At 54.7% G+C, this 13,970-nt stretch overlaps 1 protein-coding gene across 5 annotated transcripts in view; it reads left to right on the top strand.

Annotated features, from left to right (window-relative positions):
* The window catches only part of BCL11B (BCL11 transcription factor B), a 95,161-nt gene extending 81,818 nt beyond the window's left edge, over positions 1–13,343 (top strand). For all 5 annotated transcript variants that reach the window (XM_060620724.3, XM_060620722.3, XM_060620723.3 and 2 more), the window contains one exon: positions 9,493–13,343. In XM_060620724.3, the coding sequence (XP_060476707.1) occupies positions 9,493–11,555 (2,063 nt within the window). In that variant the 3' untranslated portion in view covers positions 11,556–13,343. The remainder of the gene's footprint in view (positions 1–9,492) is intronic.
* Positions 13,344–13,970: the final 627 nt, after the last annotated feature.

The raw sequence follows: 13,970 nt of genomic DNA, 5'->3' as shown, positions 1-13,970 counted from the left end.
AAACCTCATATTTGGGGGAGGGGGGGGTTGGGAGGGGGGGGCCAGACCACCAAAATACGTTTATCTGTCGGCCCACCACATCCCACTGTTGTAGGTCCTTTTCAGAGAAGTCTGCAGAAAGATTTCAAGGGAATCTGACGACGCGTTCGTCTATTTTGGGGAAGACATACTATTTCCAGCTGATTTGAGCGCCTTATGCAAAGGGGGGGGGGAGTTCTATAAAGATGATCTTGAGGAATGTGCCGTAGTTTTTTGAGGGTGCTGTAAGTGAGTTGCCACGTCTCAGATCACTCTGTGTGTCCTGCTTCTGGCTCTTCCATCTGACTAGCACACAGTGCTGTTCTCACCCTTCCCCGAGATGCCCCCGCGGTCAGCAGTATTGCTTTGTCTCGGGGCTTGGGTGGCTGTTTCCTGAGCCTGAAGTGCACACCTGGTCTGACCACAGAATCGAGCAGTTGAAATCGAGACTGGGGGGGGGGGAATCTGGGGTGCGTGGTGTCAGCAGCTGTAGTTGAGTTCTGATACTTTGTTCCGCTGAGAACGTGGCCCGCCCTGTTCCTGAGGCTGGCTCACGGGTCCAGGGGGTTCAGATGGGAGTCTTGCCGGAATGATAGAACTCCTGCTGGAGAGAGTGATTTAGAAGCCACCTTGTCCGGCCAGCGGTCCTCACAGATTGGATTTTAAACTTCCTCCTTGCATTTCCCAGGCCCCCCTGGCTTCCTTTCTTTACATCTTACGGTTTCATAGTCGGGGAAGGGGGGATCTGGTCTCAGAAAGAGCCATCTAAGGGGTTCTCCTGTGTCCTTTGGCTGTACTGTCATTTTGCTGTATGGAACAGTTTCTGACTCGAGTAGGCCTTGAGTGTGGGTTTAGAAATCTTCATATTAAAAAAATATATATATCAAAGCTTTCACCGTGATGGAATTTCTAGCAATGGAATTTGTGCTGTAGCCAGCTCAGTTTCTTTGTGGGTTTTCAGAGCCTCCTCAGATTGATCCAAAACCACATTTTCAGTCCCGTATCCTTTTCCTCGCCTCTGTGAGTCTGGGGTCCCACGACCCTTTGTGCATGCTGTTTCCTCTGCCTGGCACCCCCTTTCTCTCCTTTCTCTGCAAGATAGACTCATTTTTCCTTCAGAATTCAGCTCTAGGACCTCCCCCTCTGAGAGGTCTTCCTGATCCCCCCACACTGCCAATCTCTCCCTCCTCTGGGTCCCGTGCCACATGTCACACCGTAGACCTCGTGGCCCGAAGCCTTACTAGAAACGTGTGGAATTATTAGCTCTTGAACTCAACTGTGGGCTCCATGCGGGCAGATGTGCATTTCTGTGTCCCTTCACTCAGCATGGGGCCTGGCGTGTGGCAGATGGGTCCTGCATTTGTAGAGCAAAGGGAGGAGGGGGGAGGGGCATATGGCTAAATGATATTGAAGACCTCCTTTCATCCCCAGCCCCCTACCTGTGGCTTCCTGGAAGGGAGGGGTCACGGCCGGTCCCTCTGAATAGTGCCTGCCAGGTTGGCATCTGGTGCATGATGGCCGAATGGAGAATGAATGAATGAATGAATAAGAAGGGCATGTCTCTAGAGCATTTGGGGCACAGTTAGATTTCCTTGGGTTCACTAACTTCCCAGGTGTGCCTCTTTTGCTGGAAGCAAGATTCAGTAGTGTTTTTGTGCACGACCAGCTGTCTAGGGGAACGACAGAGGCTGTGGGGGAGGCTGGAGGCCCAGTCACCCAGCCCCGAGTTAACTCCAGGCATATGAAGCGCACAGCTTACCTGGGCCGCAAGGACGCTGGCAGGGTCGGCGGACTGTCCCCCAACACTGCGAGGCTGCGTGAAGTTTTCCCACCCGTGTAAGGTCTCCGTTCTCAGCCAGGGTACGCGTGCTGTCTTCTGCATGAAGCCCGCAGCTTGCTGGTGTTCACCAGCAGGTAGAGTGGTTTGCGTGCCTGCTCCGGGTCCCTCCCCGGGGCCGGTGATAGTGGCCTTTGTGGTTCCATGGACGGGGCAGCCAGGTGCGTGTCTGGACACAGCACAGGCCCTGGGCTCAGACCCTGTGTGAATCTGGGGTCTGTGAACCATAAGCCATGTGAACTCACCTGTGATGAGACTTAGTTTCTTTTTTACACCAAGTCTGGATTAAAACCCACTTTCCAAAGTTGCCGTGAGCATCTGCCTAAGAGCACAAGTCCAACACTGGCACGTGCAGATCGCAGGCAAGTTGAACACTCCAAGGTCAAGGACAGATTATGATAGTACAAGTGATCAGTATCAGGTAGTATTCCCTGGATGCTGTGGGAACATACTGGCGGCGGGGGGGTGGGGTGGGGGTGTGCTGGCTCTCACAAGACGTTTTGCAGGTAGAGAAGCAAAAGCAAGTATTCTGGGCACAGGGAAGGGCGGGTGCAAGCTGGCGTGCAAACACGAGGACTAAATGGGGCCTTGCAGACGAGAGCCCCACAGCGCAGGCTCTGAACCCAAATGCAGCCGAGCCCAAATATTCTCCCCTCTTCTGGCACCACGGCTGCCTACGGAGCAGTGCTCGTACTTTTCATCAAATGACTGAGAGGGGGCATCAGGTGTTCCGTGAGCTCTGGCCGCCTGGGCAGAGTCCCTGGTGGATAAAGGGTGCCCGGCTCCTGTCTGTGCAGTGAATGAATGAAGAGCCTGCGTGGCCTTTGCCCTCAGCAGGACACCCACTGCTGCCTACTGAATTCAGCCCCGTCTCACCGGGCTCCCCACTTACCGGGCTTCTGTGGCCCGGGATCCACAGATCCCAGACAGTGGCACGCTTTACGTGGTGATGAGGGTCGAGAGGATTCCGAGGCCTGGAGGGAGAGCGCAGGGATGGAGCGGCCGTGTCTGCCACGGGCACTGGCGGAGGGCGTGGGCTCCGCTAACCGAGCCAGCCGAGGCTGGCTGAGCACCCGGGAGATCGTACAGGATAGTGTATGGCTTTTATCACCACCACCAGGACCAAGAAAGTGCATCTGTTCCCCCATCAGCGTGACTTCACAGAGTTACCGCGGTGCCAGCCCAAAGCAGCACATCTCCACTTTTGAGTTAGCACACGGGCTGGAATGAAAGGTCAGGTAACCAAGGCATAGCCTCCCCATTACCATGTCCAAGTGCCTGGGCCAGGGCCGGGGTCTGTACATTCTCTCCCTTGACCAGGCTTTTATCAGTCAGCACGTAGCTCAAGAGCACGCCGTGGGGCTGACCGCCTTCTTTCTTCCAGCCCTCCGTGTCCTCATCTGTGACACGGTGCTGGGACACCATGTCCTTAGTTGGGGGTTGTTTGGAGCCTCGGCTGAGGTCCCGTTCTAGTCAGCTGCGGCAGGCTCGTGTAAGGATTTAATGGCGGTTAAGTTACTGCTGCCATTATGCCCGCAGCCGTACCTTCCTGCTCCAAGAGGCTGAGGTTTGACAGAGCACGTTCAGAACGAGCAGGGGTGGTTGTAGATTTTGTAGATGGCCATGCTCAGAAATAATACAGACCGGGGGCGCCTGGGTGGCGCAGTCGGTTAAGCGTCCGACTTCAGCCAGGTCACGATCTCGCGGTCCGTGAGTTCGAGCCCCGCGTCAGGCTCTGGGCTGATGGCTCGGAGCCTGGAGCCTGTTTCCGATTCTGTGTCTCCCTCTCTCTCTGCCCCTCCCCCGTTCATGCTCTGTCTCTCTCTGTCCCAAAAATAAAAAAAAAAAATTAAAAAAAAAAAAAAAAAAGAAATAATACAGACGGCAAAACCCACGAAAACCGCTGGGGTGGCCAGCTGGCATTTTCTCTCTGGGATCATGAAAGGGGAGACCGACCGTATTTAAACTAAGAAGGGGTCTGCACATTGGAGGGATAATAGTGGTGATAATTATTATCATTTTGGAACTGTGGGGACGGTATTGTTAGTAGTCACAGACACTGGAGGAGGACTGGGTGATTGGCTGGTGACCCAAGTGCACCCTGATGTCCAGAGACGGGAAGGGCCTGCTGTAGGAAGACCTTGAGATCCAGCATCCTGCCCCTGCATCTGGGTCCTGGGTCCTGTTGCCCTCCCCCCACCCCCGCCCCCCACCATGGGCTTATTTGCTTTGTGAAACGTCTCCCTCCAGGGGCAAGGCCTGCGGTGGCCCCGAGTGGGTTCCATAAGATGATCGGTACCCTTCCCTGAAGGGACACGCAGCGTGGCAGGTGAACCTCTTTTTTGGGCATTTTCATTGTAAAACAGGCCCTGACAAGCGTACAAAGAACCATCCATCCCTCGGTGGTACCGCATGCTGGAGAGACGGTCGGGACCGAGCCTGGGGTCTGAAACCCTGAGGACGGGCACGGCCCTCTCCCTGCTGGCTGTGGGACTCTCCCTGTTTCTCGGAGCTTCCGTTTCCTCACGTGCCGGCAGGATGCAGCCCTCGCCTGGCCTTCCTCGGAGGCCATGTGAGTAACGATGAAATGCGCTAATGCACGCAAAAATGCCAAACCAGCTGTAAAGCACTTTGCAAACTGTGGAGGGCTGTGTGAAGCCAAGACCCAGGTCTGACCTCTGCGGCCGGGTGCCCGGATTCTAATTTTGCTGCCGGCTTTGGAGAACATGGCCCTGCTCGAGCTGGGAGTTCAGGTACCCTTGCTGTCCCCCTCTGAGCGGCAGTGACCCACTGTGGCTTCCACAGGTCCGAGTGCCCTTCCAGGTGGTATCAGCTGGCCTTTAGAGGGACCTGTTAAACTAGCACGCTCAGTTATGGCCTTTTCGTTGAATAATCAATTAAAGATGTGGTTTTTAAAAAAAAAATTTTTTTTATGTTTTTTTTTTTTTGAGAGACAGAGTGAGACAAAGTGAGAGTGGGGGGAGGGACAGAGAGAGAGGGAGACAGCAGAATCCGAAGCAGGCTCCAGGCTCCGACCTGTCAGCACAGAGCCCGACCTGGGGCTCACACCCACAGGCTGTGAGATCACGACCTGAGCAGAAGTCAGACGCTCAACCGACTGAGCCACCCCGGCGCTTTTTTTATTGAACATCCCCGATACCTTTATTGGTGTTATTAGAGTAACCGGCATACCAAGGAGGAACAATTATTTAAATGCTCATTAAAAACGAAACAAAACAAAACAAAACAAAACCCCTCCTGGCAGAGGGAGACTCTCATTTCATCTGCAAGAGTCCAGTTGCCTGTCGGTTCCCAAGAGGCACAATGAAAAATGATGTTTCCTCGACGTTTGCAAGTTCTCACTTCCCCGGAACCTCTAATGCATTAGGCAGGCCGCGTTACAATTCCTCCCAGGTTTCATTACTGCCAGACTTACACAGAAAGGCATCGTTGAAACGTGGATGCACCTGCCAGGTATGAGGATGAACCCTAAACACCAAAACCTACAAACTCCTGCACAGTGGTGCACGATTTACGGTGTGTGTCCACATACAGGGTCCCATTGGATACCTCCAGCCCTCTTTGGAGGCAGGCGTATTATTCCCACTCTACTGATGAGGAAACCGAGGCTCAAGGAGGTTGTGATTTGATCGACTTCACTGAGCTGGAAATGTCAAGGCAGAGGTGTGAACCCGTGCCGCCGTCCAGGCTCGTGGGAAGGGAGGGTCTCGAACTTGAGAAAAACGTAAGGACTGCCTTTAGAGCCGTTAAAGCGAAGAAGCTCCAGTCTGGGTTTCTGCCAACTGAGGAGTAAAAATGTCTGAGGAAGGAAGCAAGCAAGCAAGGACAGACACGGGCCCTGGCTTCTGAGTTGCCAAGCCTGATTTAGTGATGCAAGTACAGCTGACATTTCTAGGTCTCTAGGCCGGGTCTGACGTCAGTTCAGAATAATCTAGGCATCCACCTGTCACTCGGAACCTCAGCAGCCCCAGCAGCAGCGTGGTGGGAAGTGGATCCTGTCTGGGCTGCTGGCAAAGTCATCACCTCACGGAGCCTCCGGCTCACCTCTGGGCAGGTGGCCCTGAGCTTGAGGAGGGAGGGGATCATCACCTCCGGTCCCGGGGAGGGGAGGGGAGGGGAGGGGGCCAGCCCTCTGGACAAGGGTCTTCCCTTGCGTCTAAAAAATGAGCTGTCCGTGACTGGTAGGCCGCGAGTGTGAAATATTTAGCGAGTTTTCGAATAGAAAAATGTTCCGAGTGGCTCTTCAAAGACTTCTGACACTGTTCACTTGTGAAAAGTGAGCAGCCCCTAGTGCTCAAGGCTACTTCGAGGCAAGAGAGAACCGTGAACTGGTAATGTGGAAACGAACGTTTTATTAAAAAAGAAAAAAAAGGTTGGGGAGAGTGGAAAGGGACTCGTCTAGGGAGGGCCTCTGAGGGCTGTGAGATTTTTAGAAAAGTCAGAAGCTGTCAGATCCCGGGAAGGCCGTCCCTGGCAGTCTTGCCTCCGCGAGAAGGAAAGTCTGGGAACCGAACCACAGCGGTTCATTCAGGGGTGCGGGAAAAGAAAGGGCTTCCTCCGGCGTGAGGAGTGGCCCTGAGATCCGATGTGACAGACGCCTAGCTCTTCCCCACCTGACGGTGGTTTACGGACAGGTGACCCCCTCTTTCAGCCGCTCCAGAATTTTAGCGGGCATCTTTTTTTTTTTTTTCCCTTTTCTTTCCTTTTCAGAAGTGGAAACATCTGAGCTCTTTAGAACATGTAGCTACATGCTTCCCAGCAGCTGCCATTTTGAGTTACAAAAATGTTTTCATCGGCCATTTCGGCTGAAGAGCAGTCTTTATTCCTGGCCTGCCAGGGAGTTCTGCGTTTTCTTCTGACATCCCCATCCCGCACCGGCGGTGGAACTTTTAGAAAACGTGTGGCCATCAGAACAAGAAACAGGAAGTGCTCTGGAGTTGAAGCCCAAGGAACGAAGATGATGAACAAAGAGATGGGGGGGGGGGAGGCGGAAGGAGGTGGCCCCACTTAAAAACATGAAGAACAGCTGTGTGCCATAAATCGATTAATTAGAGTTTCTGAAGCCAAGGTGAAGGGTACAGAAACGCTCTTTAATTTGAAGATCTATGACCTTGTGGGATGTGGCACTTCATTTGCGTTATTAGCTCCCGTGTCAGAAAGGGACATTTTATTTATCTTCTTGTTATTTATTACGTATTTATTCTGCCTTGCTCTAGAAAAGGATTTGAGCGGGACTCTAAATATTATGGCTTCTGGCCAGCTCCCTTGTGAGGCAGTGTGAGGCAAAGGGTTCTGTTCTCCCAAGTACATTAACTAATAAGCTAGGACGGGAGATGGCGTCTTCTTTGCCAGCTGAGGGACGTGTGCCAGAAGGGAAGGCCCAGGGCTGGTCCTGCTGAACGGCATCCTGGGAGAAACATGGCGGCCCAGGGCCTTGGGAGGCCCCCTGCCATTTTCCAGGTGGGCAAAAGTCTCCTCAGGGACTCCCAACACGGGGAACCGAATTACCCAGACGTACTGGGCACACCGGAGGGAGAGAATTGCCTCAGCAGATGTACTTGAGCTGGCTTTAAAAGCGAAGTGAAGTTGAAGCTCAGAATACTTTTTTTTCTTCTCCGTCCTTCCCCCTGCCCGCTGGTGTCCTTGCCGCCACACATGTGTGTACAGACTAGGAGACGAGAGTGGACTGATGATTCTTGGAGGACACCAAACCTGGAACGCACGTCTTGGTTGCTGGTGGGGGGTGCTCTGGCCTAGTTGGTTGTGTGGTCTGGGAGGATCTCCGCCCGGCGCCGTGGGGTGTGCGCACGCTGCCCCCCTGAAGCTGTCCGGCCTACCCTGCGTAGGGCTCAGGCCGTTGGGTCTTCGAGTCGCTTGGTTTTTACAGCTAAGCATGAAGTCCTCCGGAAACATAATTCGAACGAGTCAAAATAAAAAATAAATCTCTGCGTGGGATTTCAGAAGTCCTCAAGTCTTTGGGGGAAAGGTCGAGATGGAGGGGTCTTCTCCACTCTGCACTGCGCTGTGTTCTCACGTCACCTTCCTGACTTGGGGCGTGGACATTCGTCTGCACCTTTGGCTTCTCCGGGGAGTCTGCGGCTACCATGCCTTCTCAGCGTTAAGACCTTCCAGCTACGGGAAAGCTCTTAAAAGGGGTTTTTCAAGATCGCGGCTGTGATGTCTTGTTCTCTTTTCCCTCCCGGCCAGCGAGCGAATCTCGCGGTAGAAAGCAGGGCCCGCCCGCACCTGCGCCTTTATGGGAAGCCCGAGCAGAGGTTCAGACGGAAAAGGCAGCGAGTTTGACCCGCAGGGTGAGGAGGGCGGCCACGAGACAGGTTCTGGCTGAAACATTCAGCCTCCATTTTGTGACGGCCCCGATGATGGACAAAGACAGTAACGTTTTTGGCTCAGTGCCCACAAGTGTCCACTACGATTTGCTTCCGACGCCACGGGAGCCAGTATGTAACAAATCCACACTTGCCACCATTCATCCTGACCACCCCGTCAGATTTGACATTCCCCCGTGCGGTTAGCATTCTGGCAAAGGACTTCATGGAGGCCAGTGGCCCCCTATCCAGTGCCCTCCCAGCGGCCGGTGGAGGCCGGCTTCCGTGGTTAGGGCCATGGGAGGAATGGGGCGGGGGCCTCCGTGTGTGAGGCCATAGGAGGAAGGGGGGGGGGCAGCCGCCACACAGCAGCGATCTTCTTATGCCGAATTCCTTCTGTTCCTTCGTATCCACGTTTAAATTTGACGGTGCTTTCTGCATGTAGTGTGGTGTGTGAAACCCTAGAAGGTCCTACAGCAAAAATCCCAAACGATGCAGAGGGATCAGCCATGTCACTTCAAAACAACGTCTGCCAGGCAGTTGAGTGACTTGTGTGTTTTAGAACCTCCTTGGATCAAGTGTTGACTAACCAGTGGTTCTAAAGGGGGGGGGGGGGCATTGAGCTGCGGTTTTGGCCCCCACCAGGGGACACTTGGTAACGCCTAGAGAGTTCTGTGATCCTCATAACCGGGGAAGGGAGTGTGACTGGCTTGTAGGGGGTGGGGGCCAGGGATGCTGCTGAACATTCTGCAAGGCACAGGACCCCCTCCCCCCAACACAGTTATCGAGATCCAGATGTCACCAGTGGCCTTGGTGGATAAAACCCTGGTCCCTCACGGTTGTGGTGTCCCTGCTGTTTTATCGTTGACATCAGTCATTCTCACCAACGCGGCCTCATTTGGCTTCTGAGGCAATGGGGAGAAGAGCGCCTCTTCTTTAGGGGAAGCAAGCAGAAGCCTAGGAATTTGGGGCTGCTCGCTGAGGTCGTGTGGCCGATCTGGGCTCCGCGGGGGCAACCTGCCCACAGAGCCAGCTTGCCTCAGCCTTCCAGCCCCGTGGAGTCTTGGCCGGAGCGTCGAACACGTCGCCGGCCTCGGCCTGCTCCGAAGGGGCCCCGAGGCCGCCCTCCAGAGCCCCGCGGATCCGGGACTCGCTTCGCGCCCCTCCCCCCCACCCCCCCACCGCCCCCCTACATCCCCACCGCGCGCCTTCAGGTCCGTGGCCCCGCGGTGCGCGCGCCCCGTCCGCTTCTCACGCTCTCTCTGCCTTTCTGTCCGTGTGTCTCCCCAGGTAAAGATGAGCCTTCCAGCTACATTTGCACAACATGCAAGCAGCCCTTCAACAGCGCGTGGTTCCTGCTGCAGCACGCGCAGAACACGCACGGCTTCCGCATCTACCTGGAGCCCGGGCCGGCCAGCAGCTCGCTCACGCCGCGGCTCACCATCCCGCCGCCGCTCGGGCCCGAGGCCGTGGCCCAGTCCCCGCTCATGAATTTCCTGGGCGACAGCAACCCCTTCAACCTGCTGCGCATGACGGGCCCCATCCTGCGGGAGCACCCGGGCTTCGGCGAGGGCCGCCTGCCCGGCACGCCGCCGCTCTTCAGCCCGCCGCCGCGCCACCACCTGGACCCGCACCGCCTCAGTGCCGAGGAGATGGGGCTCGTCGCCCAGCACCCCAGTGCCTTTGACCGAGTCATGCGCCTCAACCCCATGGCCATCGACTCGCCCGCCATGGACTTCTCGCGGCGGCTCCGCGAGCTGGCGGGCAACAGCTCCACGCCGCCGCCCGTGTCGCCGGGCCGCGGCAACCCTATGCACCGGCTCCTGAACCCCTTCCAGCCCAGCCCCAAGTCCCCGTTCCTGAGCACGCCGCCGCTGCCGCCCATGCCGCCCGGGGGCACGCCGCCGCCGCAGCCGCCGGCCAAGAGCAAGTCGTGCGAGTTCTGCGGCAAGACGTTCAAGTTCCAGAGCAATCTCATCGTGCACCGGCGCAGCCACACGGGCGAGAAGCCCTACAAGTGCCAGCTGTGCGACCACGCGTGCTCGCAGGCGAGCAAGCTCAAGCGCCACATGAAGACGCACATGCACAAGGCCGGCTCGCTGGCCGGCCGCTCCGACGACGGCCTCTCGGCCGCCAGCTCCCCGGAGCCCGGCACCAGCGAGCTGGCCGGCGAGGGCCTCAAGGCGGCCGACGGCGACTTCCGCCACCACGAGAGCGACCCGTCGCTGGGCCACGAGCCCGAGGAGGAGGACGAGGAGGAGGAGGAGGAGGAGGAGGAGCTGCTGCTGGAGAACGAGAGCCGGCCGGAGTCGAGCTTCAGCATGGACTCGGAGCTGAGCCGCAACCGCGAGAACGGCGGCGGCGGGGTGGCCGGGGTGGCGGGCGCGGGCGGCGTGGGCGGCGCGGCCAAGGCGCTGGCCGACGAGAAGGCGCTGGTGCTGGGCAAGGTCATGGAGAACGTGGGGCTGGGCGCGCTGCCGCAGTACGGCGAGCTGCTGGCCGACAAGCCCAAGCGCGGCGCCTTCCTGAAGCGCGCGCCGGGCGGCGGCGGCGGCGGCGGCGACGCGGGCGACGACGACGACGCGGGCGGCTGCGGCGACGCGGGCCCGGGCGGCGCGGTCAACGGGCGCGGCGGCGGCTTCGCGCCGGGCGCCGAGCCCTTCCCGGGCCTGTTCCCGCGCAAGCCGGCGCCGCTGCCCAGCCCCGGGCTCAACAGCGCCGCCAAGCGCATCAAGGTGGAGAAGGACCTGGAGCTGCCGCCCGCCACGCTCATCCCGTCCGAGAACGTGTACTCGCAGTGGCTCGTGGGCTACGCGGCGTCGCGGCACTTCATGAAGGACCCCTTCCTGGGCTTCACGGACGCGCGCCAGTCGCCCTTCGCCACGTCGTCCGAGCACTCGTCCGAGAACGGCAGCCTGCGCTTCTCCACGCCGCCCGGGGACCTGCTGGACGGCGGGCTGTCGGGCCGCAGCGGCACGGCCAGCGGAGGCAGCACGCCGCACCTGGGCGGCCCGGGCCCCGGGCGGCCGAGCTCCAAGGAGGGCCGCCGCAGCGACACGTGCGAGTACTGCGGCAAGGTGTTCAAGAACTGCAGCAACCTGACGGTGCACCGGCGGAGCCACACCGGCGAGCGGCCTTACAAGTGCGAGCTGTGCAACTACGCGTGCGCACAGAGCAGCAAGCTCACGCGCCACATGAAGACGCACGGGCAGATCGGCAAGGAGGTGTACCGCTGCGACATCTGCCAGATGCCCTTCAGCGTCTACAGCACCCTGGAGAAACACATGAAAAAGTGGCACGGGGAGCACTTGCTGACTAACGACGTCAAAATCGAGCAGGCCGAGAGGAGCTAAGCGCGCGGGGCCCCGGCGCCCCGCACCTGTACAGTGGAACCGTTGCCAACCGCGAGAATGCTGACCTTGACACTTGCCTCCGCGTCTGCGCCACTTCGGCACCCCCCCTCCTCCCCCCCACCCCGCCCCGGGCCCCCACCCCCCACCCCCGCGCGTCCCCGGGGGCCCCGGGGGAGGCGGCGCTCCAACCTAACCTGTGTCTACGAAGTCCTACGGAAACCCGAGGGTTGATGGAGGCAGTAAAAATTGTGGAGCCTTTTAACTGTGCAATAATTTCTGTATTTATTGGGTTTTGTAATTTTTTTGGCATGTGCAGGTACTTTTTATTATTATTCTTTGTGTTTAAATTCTTTTAAGAGATTTTGTTGGGTATCCATCCCTTCGTTGTTTTTTGTTTTTGTTTTTTTTTTTTTTTTTTGGTTTGTTCGTTTGTTTTTTTAAACCCAGTAGTAGCCTGAGCAATGACTCCCGAGCAGTGTAGAAGGGAAGCTTATCTTTTAAATTATAATTTGGGGGGGAGGGCGCTGCTTTTTTGAAATTTAAGCTAAGCATGTGTAATTTCTTGTGAAGAAGCCAACACTTAAATGACTTTTAAAGTTTACTTTTTTTAATTCCTTCTTTGGTCCTGAAATAAAAAGTGGCATGCATTTTTTTGTTTTGTTTTGTTTTTTTGTTTTTGTTTTTGTTGGTTTTTTGGGGTTTTTTTTGGGGGGGGTGGATGTACAGCGGATAACAATCTTTAAAGTCGTAGCACTTTGCTTCAGAGTTGGAATGGAGATGTAGCACTGATGATGTCCTGAGTAACAGAGGCCTTTTCTGCAACCTTTACATGATACAAGGAAACGTTTGAGTGGTGGGGGCCCCCACCCCGAAAACTCCACACTGCTGGAGAAATGCCAGTTTTTGAGAGCTGCGGGCAGGGGGCGGGGGGGATGGCCTGAGAGCATTCTACAGTGGTGTGGCATCAGCAGATACTGTCCTTTTCTTGGGGTGTGGGTGTGCCCTGGGGTGCCGCCTTGGCTCTTTGCTGTAGATTAGGCTACATAAAATGGGTGGAGGGTACCTTTTTTTGGGTAGACGGTCATCTGCAGTGACACAGGAAGAAAGCCACCGTATTCTTTCAGGCTTCTTCTGGCTTGATGGCTTCTCTCTCTCTCTCTCTCTCTCTCTCTCTCTCTATCACCCCCACTACAAAAAGTCCCAAGTCCTATGTTGCTACAAGTGATAATTTATGACCGTGTCTCAAGCAGACAAGTGCCCTGGACGAGGTGAATTGAGAGAAGTTAGTATTCTCTCATTTAATGCACACTGATGACATTGTACGGACAGGGGGGAAAATCTTGCAAATTTCTGTTCCCTTTTACTGGAAAAGCAGGGAAAGAGTTCCATCCGAAGGTGCCCAGCGCTACTTTCCAATTTTTTTTTTTTCTATCCCATTAGGTTGGAAGGTTCTAAACATTGGACTGTTAAGATTAGACATTGGAATTCTGTTGACCCGCACTTTAAAGCTTTTGTTTGCATTTAAATTAAATGGCTTCTAAACAAGAAATTGCAGCATATTCTTCTCTCTGGCCCAGAGGTGGGTTAAACTGTAAGGGACGGCTGAGATCGAGTGTCAGTGTTGCTAAGCATGGCATTCACAATACTGGCACTATAAAGAACAAAATAAAATAATTTATTGGACAGTTTTTCTACTGCCATTCAATTTGACGTGAGTGCCTTGAAAACTGATCTTCCTATTTGAGTCTCTTGAGACAAATGCAAACCTTGTTTTTTTTTTTTTTGTTTTTTTTTTTGTTTTTTTTTTGGAAACGAAAAGACTTTTTAAGAGTAAAACAAGAAAAGTACATTCTTTAGATACAAACAAAGCCACCTTTACCTTTAATTAGATTAAATTTTAAAAATCCTGGCTGAAGATAGAGGACGTGAAAATGCCATAAGGACCCAATCAAATGAAGAAATAAACCCAGCACAACCGTGGACATCCTTAGCTGAATTATCCTCAACCCCTTTTGTTTTTTGGGACAACGCTGCTTAGATTTGGCGTGGAGGTGATTTACTGCTGAATTAAAACTCAAGTGACAGAAGTTACACGCTGATATCGTTGAATGAAAAACAAAACAAACAACAATTCAGGAACAATGGCTAATTTTTTTTCTAAAGTTAAATTTAGTGCACTCTGTCTTAAAAATACGTTTACAGTATTGGATACATACAAGGGTAAAAAAAATCGTGTGTATGTGTGTTGGAGCGATTTTTTTTTTTTCAAAGTTTGCTTAATAGGTTATAAAAAAAAATGCCACAGTGGCTGCGTGTATATTGTTTTCTTTTGGTGACGGGGTTTTAGTATATATTATATATATTAAAATTTCTTGATTACTGTAAAAGTGGACCAGTATTTGTAATAATTGAGAA

The sequence above is a fragment of the Panthera onca genome, chromosome B3, assembly GCF_046562875.1.
Source record: "Panthera onca isolate mPanOnc1 chromosome B3, mPanOnc1 haplotype 2, whole genome shotgun sequence".
Lineage (NCBI taxonomy): Eukaryota > Metazoa > Chordata > Mammalia > Carnivora > Felidae > Panthera > Panthera onca.
The sequence above is the reverse complement of the archived record's forward strand: the minus strand, read 5'-3'. Positions and strand labels throughout refer to the sequence as shown.